The sequence below is a fragment of the Sciurus carolinensis genome, chromosome 4 (genome assembly GCF_902686445.1).
Source record: "Sciurus carolinensis chromosome 4, mSciCar1.2, whole genome shotgun sequence".
NCBI lineage: Eukaryota > Metazoa > Chordata > Mammalia > Rodentia > Sciuridae > Sciurus > Sciurus carolinensis.
In genome coordinates this window covers 176,187,711-176,203,395 of record NC_062216.1, presented here as the reverse complement: position 1 = coordinate 176,203,395, position 15,685 = coordinate 176,187,711, and the positions used below count along the sequence as shown (strand labels likewise).

At 52.5% G+C, this 15,685-nt stretch overlaps 1 protein-coding gene across 1 annotated transcript in view; it reads left to right on the top strand.

The window, feature by feature from the left end:
* Brd1 (bromodomain containing 1) overlaps positions 1-13,423 on the top strand; it is a 50,981-nt gene extending 37,558 nt beyond the window's left edge. The window contains 6 exon segments of the mRNA XM_047548340.1: positions 2,355-2,459; positions 9,367-9,502; positions 10,015-10,142; positions 11,029-11,138; positions 11,347-11,501; positions 12,586-13,423. Of these exon segments, the coding sequence (XP_047404296.1) occupies positions 2,355-2,459; positions 9,367-9,502; positions 10,015-10,142; positions 11,029-11,138; positions 11,347-11,501; positions 12,586-12,769 (818 nt within the window). The 3' untranslated portion in view covers positions 12,770-13,423.
* Positions 13,424-15,685: the final 2,262 nt, after the last annotated feature.

Below are 15,685 nucleotides of genomic sequence, written 5' to 3'. Positions count from 1 at the left end.
AATTGCCTGGAGAGACTGAGGTGCTGTTTCCCCATTTTATGGGTGAGGAAATGGAGGCACAGAGAAGGATGAGCAGCCTGTATAGGTCCCACAAAGGGTGGAGGTGATTTTGAATCCGTATATCTGGGCAGCCTCCTTTCTCCAGTGCTTGCCTTCTGTGTCCATCTGGTAAACATCAGAGCAGCGTATCCAGTGAACCAGGTAGTGCGACTGGGAACCTGGGTGTGCATGTGGGCTGACTGCAGGGCAAGGTAGAGGACACACGGGGAGTGTGGACAAGCATGTGTGGCCACACCGTGCCATGGTTAGAAGTTGTGACTTTGGTGGATCGCTTTGTGCCGGAGCACAGGGCCCCCAGGGCTGAGCCAGAGGTGGTGGGTAGATGGATTTCTCAGCCATGGAGAGGTGTCATAGCCAGGATGTGAGCTTCATGCCCGCAGGCCCCTGGGGAGAAGGAGAGGCAAGTGAGTGTGCCCTGTGCCCCTCACCAGCCAGCCCTTGTTTCAAGGACTCAGTGCAGGCATAGTGCTAGCAGAGCTTCCAGCAGGCTCTGTGTGTTCCCCAAGCCCAGCTGCTTGGTACTCCTGTGTGCTTCCTGAGCACATTCTCCTAAACTGTTTTATTTGTTTATTTTATTTTAAAATTTTTATATCAAGTATTTTAGCATGTTCTCCTAAACTATTGGTTGACTTAACCAGGGCCAGCTAGGAGACTTGTCCGTACCAACGTCAGCGATCCAGTGATCAGGGGCTCAGCGTTTCCAGTTCCTACACATTGTGATCTACAGATGTAGGTTGCTGGCCCTGGGGCAGGAGTTTTATGTACTAGATAAATTTTGCCTCCTGTGTAACACTTTTTAAATCAAAAGGTGTTTTTGTTGAGGCAGCACTTGTGCCTTGTGCTGGGGTTTGCTGAAGCAGGCAGTAACGTGTCTGGGTGTGTGACAGCCCCACTCTGCCCTGCTCTTGAGGGTTAAGGACAGCTTTCTGTCACCATACTTGGAACATTTGCTCTGAGTTGATCAGATGGCCAGATACATAGTGTAGCTTGTGACTGGTGAATCTTCATTTTCAAAGTGACTTCTTGGATTTAAAATATTAACCTTACATATTTCAAATAATTTGTGGGTGGTTGCAGCTTTAATAAAATAAAAACAACACCTAGTGATAATGTATACTACTGGATCATTTAAATTGTTACTTATAACAATTTTAAGTTATAAGATTTGGGCTAGCCCAAATCAGTCCTACCCTGAAACCCCAGTGTCTTGGCCTCACACTCTCTGCGGAACCAGACAGCTGCCTCCCATGGTCAAAACTTGGGAGCTTGGCTCCATGTCCTTTTGTGTTGGTAGTTTTTAAACACCTGTTGTAAGAGGCTAAAATAGTCTTCTCCCAAAGACTGTTCGAGTCAGGAATGTGAAGAACTGCCGTCAGAGCCTTTGGGGCTTCCGTGCAGATGGTGCTCTGAGGGAATGGGCATTTTCCCGCCCTTCCTGGGACTTCTTCCTATCCCCAAGCCACTGCAGCACTTTGCCCTGGTCAGAACCACTCAACGTCTGTTCCCTTTTGGTGACTTGTTTCGGGTGCAGCATAGAGCCTGTGTGAGGTCCCCTTAGTTCTGTGGCTTGTTCTCCTCAAGGTAAGTGAATGTGATAGAAATTGTGACGAGCTGGAGTTGTACAGCCAACACTGGTTTGTGCGAAGCACACGTTCAGCTTTCTCCAAAAAGTAAATGTGCACTTGGGCCCAGGGCATCAGGCTGCAGTCTCTGGTTAGGGACAGGCACACAGTGTGGCCCGAGGGCCCCCGGGCTGCCCCACTGCTCGACAGATGGTTGTGTGTGATGCTTTGTTTCCTTGATTGAATTAGTGTATTGGTGGACTTCACATTTATAGTAAGTTTTATGATAGATTTTATAATCTTCAGTTTCAAAAATCACTTTATTTATAATTTTTTCAGGAGATAAATCTCCCCCTAAACTTGAACCATCAGATGCATTACCTCTTCCTTCAAACTCGGAGACTAATTCAGAACCACCAACCCTCAAACCAGTAGAACTCAACCCCGAGCAGAGTAAACTATTCAAAAGAGTCACATTTGATAATGCATCACATAGCACTTGCACTCAGAGCGCACTGGTAAGCGGACACCCTCCAGAGCCCACCCTCGCCAGTAGTGGCGATGTGCCGGCGGCGGCGGCCTCCGCAGTGGCGGAGCCATCAAGCGATGTAAACAGACGCACTTCTGTTCTCTTCTGCAAATCGAAAAGTGTAAGCCCCCCAAAGTCTGCCAAGAACACTGAAACCCAGCCAACTTCTCCTCAGCTAGGGACCAAAACCTTTTTGTCTGTAGTCCTTCCGAGGTTGGAGACTCTACTGCAGCCACGGAAAAGGTCGCGGAGCACATGTGGAGACTCCGAGGTGGAGGAGGAGTCCCCGGGAAAGCGCCTGGACACAGGTAAATGTCAGGGGCGGCTGCCGTGCTACGCGCTCTTCCTCCAGGGGTCTTCCTGCGAACTGTTCGGTGCTGAGCTGGTTTTGCAGGTTCTGTTGCCTTATTTCCAGAGAAGATGACAACCAAGATGTGCTTTTTTTTTTTTTCTCTTTCTTTCTACAACCCTGGATTAAGTCCAGGGTTGGCGCCCTTTTGGGGAGTGGTCAGGCCAGGGCTGCTCCTGAGGTGCAGAGGAATGCCTTGCTTCTCCTTTGCCCCCTCTCTTCTCTGTTTTTTAAAACTCAAGCAGCTTCACATGTGGTTTGGTTGAGCACCTTGACCATTGTGTATCTGGGTGAACTGTGACCTGAGTGGCTGCAGCTGGCACTTGTGGTCCCTCAAATCAGCCCTTACAGCCCTCTGGAGGGTCTCCTGAAGTCCCTGTGAGACTAGGACTCTGATTGGCCCCTGGGCCTTCTGCTGCAGCACTCTGCACATGAGTCTGAAGAACAGGTTTTCCCAGTGTTTCCTGCAGCGTGTTAGTACCTGTGCAGCGTGGCCTCACCATCTGCTGAGATAGCGCTGAGCTGGTTCAGCACCTTGTGCCAGTTTATCAAGATGCCCCAGGCACCTTCCATGGCACTCCATGAAATTGCATTGTGCTGCTGTTGAAGGGAGCCACCTTGGCTCCTTGGCTGCCTCCAAACCTGCCCCTCAGGTGAAGGCCAATGAATTTTTTGTGTTCCTTAAAGAATGCCTGTTTCCAGTCATTCTGTAATGGCTATACAACTGGGAGGTGCCAGAGTCAGATCTCCAATGTCTTTTTCTGGACGTGTTTGTCCTTTGATTTCTGGCCCTGGTCAGAGCTTGGTTCCTGTTTGTTCTTTGTCCACCTGTTTTATTTAGATAAGAAGCACTGCATTTCCTTTCCACTGCCTAAGTGCTGGTGTTTTATGTGAATTTTGGCAGTGAGAATATAGGGCTGGTGTTGGTGTTACTTTATGTTCCCGAGTGGCCACTGGTCAGATGGTGGGTATGGCCAGTTGCAGGGTGTCTGCAGGGCCCCCCTGCCCCTTCGGGGACTGCTATCACCTGGAGGTCTTTATGCTGAGGTGCATTTCTTCCTGGAGCCAATAAAGAGACCATGCTTTTATAAATTGTGTGTGTGTGTGTGAGAGAGAGAGAAAGAGAGAGAGAGACAGAAAGAGAGAGAGAGAAAGAGAAAGAGAAAGAGGGGTTGGGGTAGAAAGGCGGGGAGATAATAGGGATTGAACCCAGGGCCTTGGAATGAGTGTTCTTTTGATTTGCTCGTATAATTGTATAGGAACTTTATACCCATGCCCTCTAATTTCAATGGGTGGGTATTGCATTATCATTTAGCAATTTGATGAAACCTCTGTTTCTAAGTGATATGAAGTGATTTGAGTGTTTTATAAGACACTGGTGATGGTAGTAGTTGAACTTTTCCAGCCCTTGGGAATCCCTCTTAACTACACTTCGACCTTTCTCAGCCAAAGTTAGTGAGAGACTTGTCCACCTTGTGATTCGAGCTCATTGAAAAGACCCAGAGATGATAAACAGTTGATCCCAGGGGCAGGGCAGGCCCTAGCAGAGTGCAGGGCACTGTGGGAAAGGGGACCTCCATGGATCTGGTGTCCAAGGCTGTGGCCTTTCTCTGCATGTGCAGGTGGCAGCTTCTGCCTGGCAGGCCCCTGTCCCCACTGGGTCTTGTGGGATGCTGCTGGTGGGCTGTTCCCAGAGATTCGGTTTCAGGGACTATGCAGACTTGTTCCTCAGGTGTTGCTTGTGGAAAATGACATAAGCCCCTTCCATTCTTGTTTCCACATTTCACTGGAGTGGTTTGCAAGTTTTCACTAGTGACAGTGAGTCTGCCTTACTGCAGACCTGTGATGGGTGTGATCCACAGTGTGCCTTGGCCCTGACTGAAATGGAGGTTTCTGTTTCTTGTTCCAGAATGGCCGTAAAGTCAGTGGATGCATGGTGGATTCCTAAGTGCGCTCTTGAGCAGCTGGGAGCCTTAGTTGCACTAAGATCAGACTCCTGGGAGCATGAGGTGTCCGCAGCTGTGTCTGCTCAGCCCAGGGTGGGCCAGGAGCAGACTGAGTGAGCCAGTCCTGCTGTGTGTACTGGTTGTGCCTCCATCTGAACTGTCTGGTGCTCTCTGTGCACCTGGATTTCTTGTGGGAGTTGCAATTCTTTGCAGTCTGAGGACTTGAAGTATTCAGAAATCCTGATTTTTCCAGATTCACCTTGGTGCTCTGAACTTGTTGGGAGCTCTCTGGTGTTCTCCAGTGCATTGCAAGATTCCAAGTTAGATCAAGTAAAGACTTGTTGGTCCTGGTCCTGAGACTACTCATCTGTCCGTCTGTGGGCTGCCCTAGCTTGTGCCTGCGGGACAGGCGTGTGATGCATTAGGTCTTACATTGGCTCAGGGCCTTGTGACTTTGCTCTCCCAGGTGTCACACCTTTGGAGCTGGCCCTGTCCGGCACTTTCTTCCTCTGTGACTGCTTGTTTATTTCCAACACTAGACCTTCAGTCCAGGACCAGTGCTGGAGATGGTTGTGAGTGGAGGGGTGAGCCAGTGAGCTGTCTCCCGTGGCCTGGACTGTGCAGGGAGTGGGCTGATCTGTTCCTGCACTTCCAGTCAGACTAAATGGCTTTTTCGCTGTTTTCCAGGTTCTCATTTAACTGCTAATATGCTGGGTAGCTCCCTCTTTGGATCCTAATCCCTTTCTCTTACCTCGACTTGGACTGGAGTGGGACACAGAGCCATCGCTGCTCCTTGCCTTGCACGTAATTCTTGTGGATCATATTGGGATCATCCGTCCATCCATCCTCTATTCAGAAACACAGACAGCAGCCCTTGGAGAACTCTGCCGCGGCCAGCCCACCCGTCTCTAAGTCAGCCCAGCGGGGGGAGTGGCACTGGTGCCCCAGCACCCCACTTCAGCTGGTGGAACTTTCCAGCACCTTGGGTCTCCCCGTCTGGATAGTTGTGAAGGAGGCGAGGAGAGCCTCATGCCGCGGCAGAAAACTGTCATAGCATGGACAACATAATTGGACAGTCTAAGCTCCATCCTGAGCGTGCCCAGACCTGGCCTGTGATGACCTCTGAAGATGGGGCCCAAACAGCGTTTTTCTTCCTCCTCATTTGTTAGCGTCTTTCATCTCTTGGTTCTCTACCTGATTTCCCCTTTCCCTCTGCTTCTCTTTCCTTTGCTTTTTCCTGGAGTATCAAGCAGCACCCACTCTGGCTGACTGTGTGCAACACCTGCTGGCCAACTGGCAAGTCCTGCCTGCGGGACCTGGAGTGACGTCTCACCCTGGGCTCTTGGCCTGTCTTGGCTGTCCCTAGCTGTGTCTGCATGGAGTACATCTTTGCAAAAGCAGGCGGTGGCTGGAGTCGTTTTTGTTTGTTGTACTTTTGTTGAAAGGTGGAAAAAGGGACCAAAAGTGCAGTCCTTTGGGCAGGCAGTAGCTAAAGATGTGCCAGCAGGAGATGTGGCACCTCCCACCGTCCCGCTATGCTCTGACCCCCTCCTCCCTGGGCTGGATCAGGGCAGAGGCTGGATGCGCCTGGAGCATGTGGGATGCAAGTGGCCGGACCTTGGTTCAGTGCCCACTTCATGTCATGTTTCAGATGAGACCATGAAACACAGTGGTGGCTTGGTGGCCACTTCAGGAGTGGGGAGGCTTGTGTCCTGCTCAAACAGGCTGAGCACACACAGTGTGTTTCTATCCTTAGGTGCATCTGAGACCATAGGACCTGGGATGGAGGGCCAAGAGCTGGCCTACCCACCTTACCAGGCCCTGGTGTTCTCATCCAGTGCAGCCAGAGGATTTTTGGCATCCAACTGGGTGGGGAGACCTTGACCTCCTGGGGGACTACTGGGGACTTTTCCCTGCCATGTGTGCAAACCACTCAGAAAAGGGGTTCCTGGCTATCTCAGGAAGCCCTTGGGGTCACCCCAACAGCCTCTGGTGTGCCTCAAAAAGTCCTCGGTACAAGGAAACTGCTAGGGATGCTGTGACTGTTTGAGTGGCTGTGACCACCCTGGACTTGACTGCATCAGTGCCGTTTCATAGTGTCCTCTGGAGCAGAGCAGTCCTGGGTCTGGTCTTCCTAGGCTCCAGGGTGCTCCCAGGTGTGTGCTTGGGGCTTGGGGCACTAGATCCTTTTAGGAGCCCTTACATCTTTTCACTTATTCTTTATGGTAACACCAGCTTTCTCATTGACTTAAAGTTACCACTACGTATACGTGATTTAGAGGCTTGGTGCTCTGCGAGCTCCTGCTGTCTGCAGATGCCTTGTGGACCGGGTGCCCATCTCTGCCTGGACCTCTGGTTCCCAGCAGAGGCTGTCCTAGACTGGGTGTCATTTTAGTTCTTTGCAGAGTTTAGGGGCGGGGTGGTGGTGAGCTCAGTGGCCTGAGTGCCACAAGAATGTCTTGTCCTGAGCTTGCAACTGGTGGGAGGGGTTGGTGCAGGAGAACAGTCCAGGGGCTGTGATGGAGGTAGAGGCAGGGAGGGCCTGTGCCTGGTGCTGCATCATAGCTCTGTGGCCTACAGGTTGTGGCCACAGGACCTTTCTGAGGCTGGCCCCAGGTTCCCTGAGCCGTGCTGCCTCCTAGGGCATGTCCAGGACAGACCTGAAAGCCCTTCAGGGTGTTGTCTGGCTATGCAGATGTCCCAACCCTGCTTCAGCAGTGGCACCCTCCTGGTAACCTTGTCCAGCGTGCCTAGCTCCCAGCGGGCACCTGCCCCGTCAGAGGCGCTTACTGCGGCGGCCTCATGAAGTGGAGTGCTCTGGGCACACCTAGCTGTTCAGCCCACACGTGGGGTGCCCTGTAAGAGCATGCTCTGGAAAACTAAGTAGGAGGCATTGAGCATTCTCTTCTTTCTCAGAACTAGGGACCTTCCTCTGTGTTTTCTTTTTTTTTTTTTTTTTTTTTTCTTTCCTGGGTGACTTTGGAGTCCAACCAGGCACCTTGGTATGGGTGGAGCTGGTGCCATTGTCCCTGGGAGCATTCAGATACCTCCTGGGTTGTGTGTGCCTCCTCTTGGCTTGGTGTCACCAGTGGATACAACTGGTCAACTCGTCTTCATCTGGCTGGCCTCTACCTACTGTGTGGGTGAGGCTGGCCACTGCTCTACCCTCAGTTCCTTCCTTATTTGAGATCTTCCCCAGCTGTCCCTGATGGACCTGATACCACTTCTAGAGAAACCACCTCATCCTGCCTGGCTGTGCCTACTTAACCTGGAAAGGGGCTCCCTTTGCAACTGAGGGTCTTGGGTTGTGCACATCACAGGGGGGCAAGTGTCCCTTGAGGTCGCAAAATTGGTGCATCAGGTTTTCACTTAGGCTTTTGGAATGATGTTTGTCCCTGTACCCTGAATGAGTGTCCTTGATTGCTGGGCCATGTGTGTGGTCCTGGCTGGTCCTGGTGACATCCTGGGCTTTCTCCTGGGTGGAGGCACCTGTCCTGGTGCCTGCTGGTTCAAGACCTCGAGACTTGCTTGCAGACCTTCCTGTGGCAGCTCAGTTCAGCCATGGCAGAGGGCACTGGGCTTTCAGTTCCTTCTCAGACAGACCCTGGGTCCTGAGCATGGTCTCTCTGTCCCATGTGTCCATTGATCCATGCTGAGCAGGCTACCTGTACTGACTTTGGCCAGAGTTGGGAAGTGCATTCTTTTCTCCTGGATCAGTCAGCCTTGCAAGCACCTCTGTGACTTGAGTGTGGGGCCAAGTCCTGCCCCTGGCCTGCGTGTCATCTACACTGCTAATGAGCAAATGTCAAAGGGTGTGAAGAAGTTGTTGCAAGTTGAGCCCCGAGTCGGCATACCAGGTTCTTTCACGAAGGGAAGGCAGGAGGGAGAGTGCACACGCAGATGGAAGCTCTGCTGACTGGCCACGCCCTCCAAAGGATCCATGATAAATGCTTTACAAGTTTACCTTTGGAAATAGATTTGCAATTGATTTAAGAATGAGACTATGCCTGAAGATGGGAATCTGTTTTGAAAAAAGCACTCCTCCTCCCCCCACTGACACCAGAGGGAGCCCTGCCAGGTGTGCGTCCTAGTACACACCACCCCTCCCAGCCTCTTGACCCAGAGTCTGACTTCTTCAGGAGGAAGTGCAGTCAAAGCTGAGCTCTGCCTTGATTAAAGCACTTTTCACTCACTCAGATGATGCGATTGTGTTTGTCCAGCTACTAAGACACTGGGACCCCTGAGAGTCCACCTCCCTGAGCACTGCGCCCATGTGCTTTGGTGCTGGTGGTTTTGGAGGGAACCTTGTTGAATGGGGGCCTCACTTCCTATTTTGAAGTATTTTACCAGCATTTTTCAGGTTCATGTTAATACCTGTCTTTTGAAATAAAACTTCTTTTTTTTTTTTTTTAATTTAATTTACTGTTCCCTGCAGGTCTTCAAGTATAGATATTTTTGGTGGTGGTAATAGTGCCTTACTGCCCTGGGGATCTGATGGGCCTTGTCCAGGCGTGGTCCCCATAGGGAGGGCAGGCTGGCCTTTGTCACAAGTTTGTGGCAGTGTGCGTGACCTGGTCCTCTGGGAAAGGCTGGCAAGATGCCCTTGGCTTTGCCTTCATGGAACCTCTTGGAAAGACTCCTTTAAGAAGTGTGCCTCCCCCCGCCTGTCCCCCCTCCCCCCACACACAGAGTAGTTTTGATCTGTGCTTACTTTACTGTTCATTTCACTTCAACAAGTGCTTCTGGGTCTCCTGTGCTCTGAGTGCTGCGCTGGCTGCCTTAGGTCACGGCAGTTGAAGTGTTCTTTGGAGAATGCAGTCCGTGTTTGAAGAAGGAAGTGCAGCATAAGTCCTAGAAAAGTCGGTTGTGAGCAGCAGCCTTGGCGGCACTTGACCCGGCACCTGCCTACCTGTGTTCCAGGTCTCACCAATGGCTTTGGGGGTGCCAGGACCGAGCAGGAGCCAGGCAGTGGCCTGGGGAGGAGAGCTGCACCCCGACGGCGCTGTGCATCCGAGTCTAGCATCTCTTCCAGCAACAGCCCGCTCTGTGACTCGAGGTGGGAACTGGCCTCGTCCCTACTCTCATGTCTCCCCAGCACCTTCCTTCCTTTAGCTCCCATCTTAAGGCTCCTTGAGAAAGGCTGACCTGGGGACCATGTGCGTTTTCTCCCCTGTAAGAATGATTTCCCATGCGATACGTTGATCTGCTTCATAAAACTTAACGAGAAGTGGAAAATAAAACTACATAAAGATTGGCACCATTTTAGAATCTATAGTTAGATTTATACTTTGTCCTTTCCTCTCCAAATCTTGCCTTTAGCAAGATGGTGGTCAGCACAATCCAGCAAGCCTGTCTGCCCCATGGAGGCCGCTTTGGTGGCTGGGACAGCCCTTGCAGTGACAGGCTTACCCCCCTCCAGCCCCACCTGTAGTTGTTAGGCTCTGTCTTTGCAACCTAGCCTGGTGGTTGGCAGCTGTGCCTTGCAGCCTGGTTTGGGGGATGCTGTGCGCAGGGCCTTCTGCGCTCTGGGCCTCAGTCCTGGACTGAACTCTGCTTTTCCTTCTAAAGTTTTAGCACACCCAAATGTGGGCGAGGCAAGCCTGCCCTTGTGCGAAGGCACACATTGGAGGACAGGAGTGAGCTGATATCCTGCATTGAAAATGGGAACTATGCCAAGGCAGCCAGAATTGCAGCTGGTGAGTCATGCGTGTGGTCTCTGGTGAGCATTTCTGGGTTGCAGACACTGCAGACTGACCCAGGGAGCACTGTGCCATGTGCCAAGCCCACCGCCCTGATGAGAAATGTGTGCCCTCCTTCCCCCCAGAGTGACTCTTGTGCTGGGCTCCCATGCTTGCTCTGGGCTGCATCTAGCAGGTTTCAGGTGAATCCAGATCATCAGATGCTGTCCTGTGTTCGTTGGGAGTATCAGGGTGGAGACCTGAAGTGGGGAGGGCAGGGACAGTAGGGAGGCTGGTGTGGGGCAACAGGTGACCAGGCCAGGTGGGCTGCAGCAAGGTTCCATGGGGGCTGGGGAGGCTGATGGATAAAGCTGTACTGCCATGAGGAGGGGCTTGGGCTAGCATGGGTTTTTGGAGGTAGTGGGTTTTGGGTTTGTGTGGAGATGGGTCCCAGGAACGGGTGGTTGTTTATTGGAAGTGGCCAAGATTGTGAATTTGAGGTTTCAGTTTTATAAGATGCATCTGTAACAAGCCAGGGTCCTGTCCTTGGAGAGAGGGTCTCGGGTAGTGGAGTGTTGGGGACCTGGCATTATAGGTGTCATAGGCCTTGGAGCTAGGGGTGGCATGAGATTTTCCAGGTCACAAGGAGGCAAGTGGACCATGGGCAGGCCGCATGGGGAGTGAAGGGGTGCGTGGGCCCCAGACCCACACAGAAGGGGCAGTTGGGTGGCTCTTTCTTGTTTAGACCCAGGGGTAGTGTTCATGGGACTGCCTTCCTGCTTGAGAGGCGGGGATCTGGGTGTGTTTGGGATTCCACAGCCCTTAGACTGTGTGACTGTGCTGGACCCTAGGGGCACTGCGGCTCTCCTGGGCCACTCACTGCTGGGGCTTCCTTCTTTCCCAGAAGTGGGGCAGAACAGCATGTGGATTTCCACTGACGCCGCGGCCTCCGTTCTGGAGCCCCTGAAAGTGGTGTGGGCCAAGTGCAGCGGCTACCCCTCCTACCCGGCGTTGGTGAGTCGAGCCCTGTGGGGCAGGGCCTGCTCTGCTGGGACCTGGGACCCAGCCCATGACCTGTGCCTTGCCATGTGGCGCCTGCCTGTGCTGTCGGGTGTGTGGCCAGTCATGGTGGGAGGCAGGTGTGTGAGTGGCTGCTGTGGATGTGCTGGGCCTGCAGCTCTGGGCGTGACCTCTCAGAGTGACTGGAGTGTGCCCTTGACAGATCATCGACCCCAAGATGCCTCGAGTGCCTGGCCACCACAATGGTGTCACCATCCCTGCCCCACCCCTGGACGTGCTGAAGATTGGAGAACACATGCAGACCAAGTCTGACGAGAAACTCTTCCTTGTTCTGTTCTTTGACAATAAGAGAAGCTGGTGAGTGTCAGCAGCCAGGGCTCTGCAGGCCAGGATGGGGCTGGGGATTGCTTCCTGTCTCAGTGCACCAGGCCCTGCCATGTTGTGTGGGGTCGAAGGGCCGCAGAGTCCTTGCTGTGTCAGGGTCCTCGCACTTCCACTGTCCATGTGGGGGCTCAGAAGGGCATTGTCCAGTGATTCTACAGGGACAGTGGGGAGGATCATCGAGCACTGGTCAGTCTCTACCCACCAGTCTCTTCTCACTCTTCTGAGTCCTGGCCAGCCTGGACTCTGTTCTTCTTTTCCTACTGGTGTCTACAGTAGTGTTCCAGGGGCCACTGTGATGGGCTCCATTAGGCCAGTACTCTGTCAAGACGCAGGTCCCCCGTTCCCCCGTTCCCCCTCTGCCTCGAGCTCCCTGCATGTATCATCTGGCCCTTTCGTCCCTCAGCTCTGCCCAGAGCACCTTGGACCCCCAGTGTGCCATAGATCAGATTGCAGAACCCCTCTGAGGATGGGGCACACCATACCAACGGTCCTGACCATCTGCGCCACCAGGAGGAGCATCCAGTTGGGTGCGGGGCTTTCCCTGTGTGGCCCTAGGGAGATGCTTCACTGCACTCCAGGGAGCCAGCCCCTTGGGGGTACATATGTGCAAACCCTGCTGTATTCTCTCGCCTTGCCTACCTGCCTCTGCTGGCTCCTTGGCAGCTGCTCCTTGTCAGACCTGGAGGGAGGCCCATGTGGCCTTGCTCATTTCAGGGGCCCCTCTCATAGATTCTTGCTCCTCCCATCCTAGGGCATCCCCTGTCCCTTGCTCTAGGGCTCACCTGGCTTGTGTTGAATGTGTGCTTGCTTGTCCTGCTCAGCCCCTCAGGGAGGAGATGACTGACTGGTTCTTGTGCCTTGCATGAGCCCCGGAGAGGAACAGGGAAAGTCAGGGTGCACTGTGCATGTGGCCCACTCTGCTCCTGCAGGAATCTGGCCCACACAAGCCAGCCTCAGCTGGGCTTTGCTAGGTCCCTTCTAGTCTACCAGGGCTGGTGGTTAACGGTTACAGAGTGTGCCTGTGAGCCTTAGTTTCTCCATCTGTTTCTTTAAAAAGGCAGTGGCTTCCTAAGTCCAAGATGGTTCCTCTTGGTGTTGATGAGACCATCGACAAGTTAAAGATGATGGAAGGGCGTAACTCCAGCATCCGGAAGGCTGTGCGAATTGCTTTTGACCGGGCCATGAACCACCTGAGCCGTGTGCACGGGGAGCCAGCCAGCGACCTCAGTGACATTGACTGAGGCAGCTCCTGCAGAAGGCTGCCTGGGTCACCACTAGCCGTGAGCCTTGTCCATAGTGTTCATAAGCTGTACATGTTTGTATATGGTTCAAAACTTAACTTATTCTGATTTTGTAGTCGTAGTTCTTTTAATTCTTTTTCCCAGGGGCGGGGGGAGGTTTTGTTTCCAAGTTTTCTATGAAACCGTCTCGTCGTGGCGCTTGGCGAGTGGGGTGCAGTGTACGCAAGTCACTCTGGTGGTGCCGCGTACCTCACTTGCTTCCATCTGTATGTAGCTTTTTTTTTTTTTTTTAAGACTTTTGAATGTTTAATAATTTTGTAAATCATGCTCTTTACACAGAGTACCACTTATTTAATAAGACGGGGATGTAAATTTACAATGACAAATGTGTATTTTAAGAAAGAAAATGACATTATTTTGAATGGTACTTTGTGCAAAGAGGTGGAGAGTAAATTTATGCTGTGTGCACCACTTGCAAATCACCAAAAACACTCCGCCGGCGCGAAGCTGGGCGGGGCCCTCCTTCTCATCGTCCTGTCTGCCCCCAGTCTCCTCTGGTCCGCCCCGACTCCTACAGGCGTGCCTCCCAGCGGATTATTTATTGTAGAAAGTGTATTCAGTTGCTTTATAATGAAAAATAAATTTGCAAAAGTATATTGATATGCATTTTTATACAGGCACATAAAATTCAACTTGGTTTGGGAGCAGAATGTGTTGCGTGGTTATATAAATGATTCTGGCCTGTGTGTATTTTGATTTTGTAACTTGTAATCTTTTGTTTACAATGAGGGGCTTTCTGTAACTTGTTTTAATTTAGAACACTTTGGTAGCAATAGAACTTTGGATACATTTTTGTATGGTACATGTGATGTATATAGAATTAGTACTTTATTTTTATTTTTAAGAGGTAAAGCATTATGTTAGGGGGGGAAGTAGGGTGGGTTTCCAAATTTGCATTTTTTATATTAAAAATAAAGTCAAGATTTGGACAGTGTGGGTCTTTCATTCCTATATCACTAGGAGGCAGGGCACAGGAGTGGCCCGAAGGACAGGGTGCTGGGGGATATGGGCGGATGCAGAGCAGGGCCAGGCCAGGCAGACGACATGCCTTGATCTTAAACATTGTCCTGGGATGGCATTATTTATTAATTTGCCTAATCATATTTTTATTTTAAAGCTATAGTTACTTAAAAAATTTTAAATGTTCTTTTAAGCCTACATTGTTTGTAATATCTCCATAGAAACTTGAAATAAAAAGTCTTCCTTTTGGTAGTTTTTGTCCGGTATTTGGCAGACGCCTCCTGTTTGCTGTGGGCCTCCTCTGTGGTCCTTGTGGCTGGCCGCCCTTGTCCACCAAGACTGGTGCACCCAGGGCCTGGCTAGGCTGGAAGTCGGTCATGGTCCCAGGACCACTCTGGAGAGGCATGTTGGCCTGGGTTTGGTTTCAGGGATCAGAGACAGGAGGAGGGGGCAAGAATCCTGGTGGAGCCTGCTCTGTGGGTCTTCAGGGACCCAGGCAGTACAGAGCGCTGGGGGGGCGGGGGCTGCTGGGGACCTGCTTGAGGCAGGGGACTGTTTGCTTGCTTGTTGCCCATCCCACATCCTGATGTGCTCCCAGTCAGGCTTCTAGCACTTGTTTCTGGAATAAGCTCTGGTTGGTTTTTGACCTCTGGTGTGTTGTGTCTAGGACAGTCTGTGTTGGGGAGAGGGGAACTGGAACAGGGGTGGAAGGCTGCAGGGACAGTCAGTGGCTGGGCAGGGGTGTTTGGGCAGCAGAAGGGTGCCTTGGCCGTGTGCTGCTGGTACTGAGAAGGTCACCTGGGCAGCTGGCCTTGGGTCGATGCCCTTGACCTCGAGTCCCACATAGCCATGCCCCAGAACTCCTACCTGGGTACCGTTGAGTGGCTTCCAGAGCCTGCATGGTCTCTCCAGCTGTCACCACCTGCCCTAGCCTGTCCCAGCCCTGTTGCCTGGGACCCTACCTTGCTCCCACTGTGATGTAGGACCAGCTTGACCCCATCTGTCCAGGACTTTCTGATGTCAGCACTGGACTTGAATAGACAGTGACTGACTACCTGGCCTTGTGCTGGACAAGGCCTGGGTCCCTGATGCAGCACCCTGAGATGCTGGCCACAATCAGGAATAATGGGAGCTTGGCTGTTTAAGGCTGAGGGTGTTTTGTGTCTCTTGGGAACCTCCTGAAACCCCTGGGAGTGGGTGTAGAGGATCCTGAGGCGCTTTCGCATGCACAGGCCCCTCCCTGGAGATGGATGGGCCAGGGTCTTGTCACCATCTCTCCAGAGGTGACCATCGCAGTCTTCTGAGGCCCACTCTGTGGGGTTCCCCTCTGAGACTCATTCTGACCCCCCACCTGTCCCTGACCCTGGCAGGTGCTATTTGAGCCTATCTGGGTACCACACCTGGCCCCCGTGGCTTGGGTTCCTGTGCAGCCTTGCTGTCCCCTTGGGGCTGGTCCAACAGGCACCCCTGTCCTGTGTGTACTGCATGGAGGCCCCAGGCCTGATACCACCTGATGGCCTCCTATGGAGTTGGCTTGGGGCACCTGTGCTCCCTTTGTTTTGCTTGGTTATTCCTGGGTAGCCCCCTCCCCCTGGCCCCTTGTGCACAGCAGGCTTGTGTCCCTTCACATTGGGGGCCAGTCTCACTCTCCACAGGGTCCACCCCAGAGGAAGACTATTGGTTAGGTGTCCGTAGGCAAGGACACGGTGACCACTAGAGCCTATGTGCATGCTGATGTCTGTTTGTGTCAGTGTGGGAGCCCTGCCATGAGTGCCCCTGGCCAGGCATTCTGGGACCTGGATGCCCCCTTGTGGGGAAGTCTTTGGGAATATGGGGACAGGTGTGGGTGTGGCAGAGCCACAGGCTGATCCTGCCTCCTTGCTTCTCCCAGCTGAG